General features: G+C 44.6%; 1 protein-coding gene across 1 annotated transcript in view; it reads left to right on the forward strand.

Moving 5' to 3' along the window:
- The window catches only part of UBXN7 (UBX domain protein 7), a gene marked incomplete at its 5' end in the record, with an annotated part of 21,559 nt that extends 14,834 nt beyond the window's left edge, over positions 1-6,725 (forward strand). The window contains 4 exons of the mRNA XM_010158857.1: positions 1,202-1,329; positions 1,659-2,052; positions 2,779-2,858; positions 6,361-6,725. Of these exons, the coding sequence (XP_010157159.1) occupies positions 1,202-1,329; positions 1,659-2,052; positions 2,779-2,858; positions 6,361-6,522 (764 nt within the window). The remainder of the gene's footprint in view (positions 1-1,201; positions 1,330-1,658; positions 2,053-2,778; positions 2,859-6,360) is intronic.
- Positions 6,726-7,489: the final 764 nt, after the last annotated feature.

The raw sequence follows: 7,489 nt of genomic DNA on the forward strand, positions 1-7,489 counted from the left end.
CTTCGAGCAGCCTGTTTTAGGGAAGTTGTCCCTGCCCATGGTAGGGGGTTGGACCTAGATGATCTTTAAGGTCCCTTCCAACCCAAACCGTTCTGTGATTCTATGATATATCCAGTGAGATGGACTGGCAGTTGTAGGCTAGAATACCATCTTTCACAGTATGTTATATCCACCTGAAGAATCTCAGTTATCTTGTTTTGCTCTCTGAGAAACCTTGTTGTCCCTGAAGAAATGAAGCAATATGTTTTGAAGGACCTAAGGGGTAAAACTCCCAAGGCTTGGAGAAATCTTGTGTATTTGGTTGTCATACTTGGTACAGCTTAGCAAGTACTTTGCTTGGAAAGTGAAGATAGTACCACCTGGTGGTAAAGGTCTGAAATGAATTATTTTTAAGTGTCCTTTTAAAAGAAGGTACGTGAAATCATGTGTTGAATAAACTACAATATTTGTAAGCATTACATGAATCTGCTTCCTGCTGCTTGCACAGTAGCTTTGTGAGGCTCAGAGATGAATTATTGTATTGCATTTTGATTTTGAAAGACCATTTTGGCTGTGGGTTTTCTGTTTGATTTTGTTTGTTTGTTTGTTTAACTGGTTTTTAACTTCTACCTCTCCTTCCCTCGTTACTCTTCTATATGCCGACACCCTTTCTTCTTATATCATATAGTGTCACTATACTAATTGTCTGGTCTGCTGCTTCTCCGGACTGAAGTGATACTGTTTGTAATCATGGCTGAGATTTCCTGCTATTTGACTTGAACCACCCAACCCCTTTTTTTTTTTTTTAGTGTTGGAATAGAAGTTTACTCTTCTTAGCACTTTACTGACAGAAGCAAATGCTGTTCACTGAGGTGTAGAATCAAAGCAGGCAAGAATGTAGAAATGCTTCTTCCTAAACATCGTGGTTTTGGCGTTTTTTTATATTGATGCCTAAATCACCATTCTGTGCACATGTTCCCATAGATAAAAAGAAATGGGTGGAAATAAATAGGGTCTGTGTTTATGTATTTATGTCTGTCCAAGGTTGAAACCTTCTCAGGGGGGTGGCAGGAGGAAGCGTCATAATCATCAGGTGGTAGCCGGTAGGAAGCTGTAGTTCCACAAACAGGGACTCTTGCACATGGCAGTGATTTGGTGTGTTTGACCTCTAAACTGCAGTCTTTTGCTGAAATTGTGTTTCATGACACATTTTGTTCCCTAGGCCAGAAACTAGTGGAGTGGCACCAGCTAGATGTGACTTCTTTCTTGGACCAAGTGACTGGGTTCCTGAGTGAACATGGCCAACTGGATGGCCATTCTACTAGCCCTCCCCAAAAATGCTCTCGTTCGGTAAGTACGAGGCCCTCTAGGAGGACTGGAGAAATGGGAAAGAAAATTCTAGCCTCTCTAGCATTGTTGTGCCTGTTGTGCAGTTTGTGCTTTTGGCATTTGTTTTGGATTTAGCAGTCACAGATTTGTGTGTGTGTGTGCAAGGAAAATGTATCCCTCCCTGTGAAACTCCAAGGAGAAGTCATTCAGCAGTCATAGCATGACAAGCTTTCCATGGTGTTTGTTCCTGACAGTTTTAGTAGCTTCTCTTTGGAAGACGTGTCTTCCTGATTTTCAGTGCATATTTAAAAGCCATGTTTATGTATTTGTGTTATGTCTGTATTCAACAGGAGAGTCTCATTGATGCCAGCGAGGACAGCCAGTTGGAAGCTGCTATCAGAGCCTCGCTACAGGAGACGCATTTTGATTCCTCACAGGCCAAGCAGGAGAATCGGTCAGATGAGGAGTCAGAGTCGGAGCTTTTTTCTGGAAGCGAAGAATTTATTTCGGTTTGCGGGTCTGAGGAGGAGGAGGAATCAGAGATTCCTGCCAAGATGAGGAAGTCTCCGCACAAAGACTTGGGGTATAAAAAAGAGGAGAGTCGGAGGCCTCAGCCTGAGACCCCTGCAAGGACTGAACCTGGGACAACATCGAATCACAGAGTACTGCCTTGCATAGATGCAGGGGTGCTGGAGGAGTCAGCTGGCAAGCCTGAAAGTACATTTCAGAGCCTAGATATGAATGGTAAGTTGCCACTTCTTTTTTTTGCGACCTGTGTTTTGTTTTCTTCCTGAAAATTGATAAACTACCAAGCGTGGTTTCATCCCTTGTTTTGAGAAGCTGAATCATCTGTCTTACTGCCTCCTTGACACCAGGCGTTCGAGCGATTCACCTTGCCAGCAGCACCGCTTTGGTGTGGTGATGCCACAGACTGCAGAGCTGTGTTAGTCACTGAGCTCGAGTTTGAGTTCAAGACCCTGTTCACGGGTAAAGTACCCGTTGGTGCAATGCAGGTGCATGTGGCAGCGCTTTTACCAGTACGGTCGAGGGAGGCGAGTTACATTGGTTCTGTTTCATGCTCGGTTACCTTGGCTGCCTCAATAGTCTGGACTGAGTTTTAGTAACGCAACGCTGGCTAATACGAGCGAGTCCCCGGAGTCTCTGTTCCTCCCTGCGGTGCCTGAGCTGGGATGCAGTGGAGTGAGGTGGGCTCAGAGGCAGGGGTAGCACAGTGTGCTTTTCTCCGGGAAACCGCTGACTGGTTTCAGTCACTACTGTTGGAAGAGTCCTGAGTTTGTGAATATTTTAAACACACGTGGGAGAAGTATATCCTGGACTGGAACCTTGTGTTTGTCTCCAGTCTCTAACGCTGCTACCCTGCACCATAAAGCATGCCACCTAAAATCAAAAAAAGAGCTCAGTTCAGCTGCCTTGTTGTTTGTTAACTTGTAGTAACTTCCTTTATGCTAGGACCAAAGGCACAGCTGATGCTAAGATATCCCGATGGAAAGAGAGAGCAAGTTTCACTGCCCAAGCAAGCTAAACTTCTGGTGAGTGGAGTTAATTGGAATCTTTGTTGGAGTACAGGAGAGCTGAAACTGGAGAATTTCTTTTCCTGTGGCAGCACTGCTGAAATCAGACCTAGTGAAAGTGGTATATCCAGGGAGTGCTTGCACTGTCATTCTGTTGTTTCTTCCGTGTCATTCCTCTCTTTGATCAACAGACTGCTGGCTCTGTGTTTCCATTGCTGCTTGTGTTGCATGTACACTCCATTGTCTTCCTTAGTCCCAAAACTGCTGGTTTCCCTTCTAAAATGACTCCATGTGGCTTTTGCATTAATCACTAAATTACAGTGAAATACTCTCAGCTCATTTGTTTGTGTTTGGGGTTTTTTTTCTAAATGGAAAAGTTCAGTCATTGCCCAGTGGTAAAATCTAAGGCAAAATTCTTCGCGCTTGTTCTCTCTCTCTTTTGTCATACTTCCACATTGCATGTGGATGACAGAGCAGTTTTTACAGGAGAACAAGTTTGTTACAATATTACTTAATTACTGTGCTTTGGGTGTGCATCTCAGCTGTGCTTTGGGCTCGTTTCCTTGGAGAAGTCAGTGTGGATGGGATTTCCATCAGAATTTTGCAGGTGCTTATCCCGAAGCAGTGTGTAAAGAGGTGGCTGTATTCCTCTTAGCCACGCGTTTTCATGACACAGCGGCCCGTTAAGCTCATTTTCATGTAATCAACCTAAAAGCTCTGTATTGTGAAGTTGTAGGGCAAGCAAAAGCAGAAAAGCAGAATCCTCTTCAGAAGGATCTTATGGAGATTTAGAAAGAAAGTGTCACACCCCTTACAGAAGAGGAGACCGTAACCTAGTCCGTAGCACTCTAGGAATGTGCACTGTCTCAGGCTCATACTCTCATCCTTCACTCTCTTGCTTGAAGATAAAAGGGGAAAAAATAAAGTTGCTTTTGTGACACTGTCATCTCTCTCAAAACCAAGCGTAAGCAGGCAGGATGTAGACTGCCTGCAGTGCTCACCTGGAGTCCTGGGGCTGACATACAAAGCCCGGGGAACCCTGCAGAGCATCACTCTTTACTGCAGGAACCAGCTTTGCGTTCAGACCTTCATTCTTGCTTTGTCATGGCAGCCAGTGTATAATCCAAGTACTCTTGTACCTTAACTGCTCTTTGGGAGCAGTCTCTTACACGAAGCTGTGTTTATTATTCAGTATGTAGCACTTTTGAACACTTAATTAGGTGTAATACTGATATACTCCTGATAACCCTGACTTCTGGTTTGACTCCTTTTATGGACTTCGGTAGTTAAAGGAAGTTAATCTCAGAATGTGATTTCCTTTACTGCCGCCTGCTCTACAGTCAGCAGAGGAGTTGGGGTGAGTCAGGATTCGTGGGTAAAGATATCTTTGTCGCAGAGTTGAACAGACAGCTTTTGTGCTCACGTGGTGGCCTTTGAAAGCCGTTTGAGTCAGATCAGGATTGACTCTCAGGTGTTTCTTTGTGAGCATCTTCCATGCTGGTTTTTTTTTTTTTTCAGCCCTTAGTTGCTTCCATTTTAAAGCTCTCCAGAACTGTAAAAAGAAATTGTTGAAGGAGGCAGTTGCACTTTAGCAGTTTGAACTGATGATATGATGTCGCTCTCCCACCAACACTGGCTGTTTTAGAAAACTTAATTTTTTAATCTGTGCATTGTTAGCAGTCAGGAGTGGCTTCTTTACACGCTGTTATCTCCAGCGTGTTCTTACACTTACAATGTTACCATGATTCTTCTTTTTTTTCTCCCCAAATCAAATTAAAAAGGCAACACTGCCTTTTTATAGAAGCAGTTGTTCACTGTGTGCAGTGAAGTAGCCGACCTCACTCTGTTCCGCAGCTGAGCCCTTTATCTATCTGCATCACTGACTGGTTGCCCGAATAACTTTGTCTAGCAAGCGTAAGGTGTGCAGGAAAGGCTGCCCTTTGAATGGGACAGGGCAGAAGTGTGGGCAGTAAACTTCACTGAACTTTTCAATACAGTGGTTTGTAAAGGAATTTTGATCATCCTTGTTCCTCGGGAAGGAAATCAAACCCGCTTACTTGCATTCCTCATCAGACACAGGCATGGTAGTCTGCAAAGCCTGTTGGAGAACAGTCCAGGTAAGAGAGGTGCTTGGGGCGACCGTCGCCTCATACCGAAGGTTTGTGTGTGGATTTTGATGAATTTGGAAGGAAGCTCTGTGCAGGTACTTCCTTGGCTGTTTTGCAGTCATCAGATCTTGGAAAAGTCCAGGTTGAAAAGGATCTATGGAGATGATCTGGTCTAACCCTCCCTGGATCTGTTGGCAATACTCTAGATGCAGCCTGGGGGTGCTGTCGTGGCTGCAGTGGCACGCTGCAGGCTTGTAGTGAGCTTTCGTGATGAGTTTTGACCATCTCTCTGTGACGTCCTGGATCTTGGCTTGAGGCAAGCAGCAGGCTTCCAAGATTCAGAGTTCGGTTGGCAGTTTGGTGCCTCAAACCCAGCAGAAGGATTCCCTTCCACCAGCATGCACTGCTTCTCGCTGCTGGTTTTGACCTACTGAGTAGGACCAGTGGGTCCAGTTACATCTCCCAGTGGAACTTATTTGTCCTCCCATTTATTGCAAGACTTCATATTGTTTTTTCAACTGACTCAACTTAATTTACAGTAAGCTGCCCACCAAAACGATGTGAACAATGTTGTTGGGACCCTTTATTTTTTCATACTTTCTATTTTATTACACACTAAATGTCTCTTTCCCCCTCTTTAAAAACCTCTGACTTTTCATTCTGCCGAGTCTTGCTCGATTGCTGTATCCCCTCCTGTTCTGCAGTCTCCATTTCTCTGTCCCTGTTTATTTATACTTGATGCTGTGTTTCCTGATGAACTCAGGAAATCTCTCGTGCTGTAGCATGGACCATTAGCTCATCTTGATACGTCTGCTTGTTGGGTGGTGAGGCTGATGCCCTCATCCCAACGCCCTCCGTATCCTGCCCCAATTGCTGTTGTAGGCAGAGAAGTGAATGACTTGCGAAGAGCTTTTAAAAAAAAGAAAAAAAACCTCACTAAGTCCTCATGCTTCTTGAGGGCAGAAAAAAAATTCAGTTTTTAATAAGAATACTGCATTTATTTTTGTCACTGTTACCTGACAAAAATGCTGCTTTGATGGCTTTTAGGTTTGATGGAAGGGTGATATCTGATAAGCAAGTGAGGGGGCTTTTGCAAATCTTACTTTACTGTGACTGGGATATGTGACGTGGAATTCAGCTTGCTTGAATTAGAATGCTAGTGTGCGTGTCCTCGGTTTGAAGAATGGGTTAGGTAAGGGATCATTTGGTAATCAGTTTTTAGGATTAGTCATAGCACGTGTGGGCCAAATTCGTTATTCAAGTACCAAAGGGTCTGTACTATATGTAGAATTTCAAATTCCCTTTGTGACTACAAACTTCCTTTTTAAAGGAGAACGGGGTGAGGGTTTTTTAAACATTCTTCTGTGTTATTTTGAATGAAATGACGCTTCTTCACCTTTCTTTCTCTCCAGGCTCTTGTGAAACACGTCGAGGCAAAAGGATACCCCAATGAACGCTTTGAACTTCTCACCAACTTCCCTCGAAGGAAACTCTCCCACATGGACTATGAGATCACGTTACAGGAGGCAGGCCTGTGTCCTCAAGAAACTGTCTTTGTGCAGGAGAGGAATTAGCACTGTGGCCTGAGTTCTCCCATCCTTCCTCCCCTCTCCTCTTTGCCTGGGACACCAACATTAAATATGCAGTTGGGGGTCATAAGACTGCAGTGCTGAAATCAAGCAGGCAGCTGGTTGGCCCTTCTTTCTTCCCTTCTCCTGCTCTAGTGACCAAATGAGAGTGTTCAGAGTTTTATTTCCTTCCTCAGTTTGAGCCCTGCGGAGAGCACTGCGAAGAACATCTTTCCTTTGTTTTCATGGAATAAAGTAAACCGGTGTTCTCTGTATCCAGTACCGTGGGGCTTGGAGTGGCCATAATATGTACACGTACTCGCTGCTATTCTTAAATCTGTTTTGTTTAATTTATTTTTGAAAACAGTGTGTGGTGAGACGCTGAGCCATCTCTGTCGGGGGAGAGTGTCATCTTCAGTACGGTCTTTCTTTTGTTCTGACTCTCCATGAAAGGTCTCCATTAACCTTCCAGCCTTCCCAAGGTTCACCTGCCTAGCGCTCTGCAACAGCTGGGGGTTTGGGAAGGGATTGGGTTGAGCTGTGGTGAGATACTCTGCCCCCATCTAATTTAAAGGCTCCTAGATGGCACGCATGTTTTCCTCCTGCTTTAAATGCTGCCAGCAGACAGTAAAAAAACCCACCCAACCAAAAAAACCCCAAACTGCTATACTGTGGGATTGACTGCTTGGCCCAGAGGGAAAGCTGCGTGTCTGTGTTCTGTTGGAACAGAATTGACTCCTGGGTAGAAGCAGATGGCTTTCCATTCGTTCTCTTCCCTCTGTCCCCTAAGTGTCTCCTTTTTACGTGCTCTGGGGATTTTGAAAATGACGATAGAAGGTGGCAGGATGCTGTAAAGATCTTGGACTCTGGAAAATGCCCATTGTAAAAACTTGTCGGCTAGTTGGCTGTTTTCCTTTGCGTGGTGTTCTGTTGTCCCCCGCAGTGACTAGCTTTGCAGGGGTTGCAGAGCACT

Source organism: Eurypyga helias, unplaced genomic scaffold (genome assembly GCF_000690775.1).
Source record: "Eurypyga helias isolate BGI_N326 unplaced genomic scaffold, ASM69077v1 scaffold15049, whole genome shotgun sequence".
NCBI lineage: Eukaryota > Metazoa > Chordata > Aves > Eurypygiformes > Eurypygidae > Eurypyga > Eurypyga helias.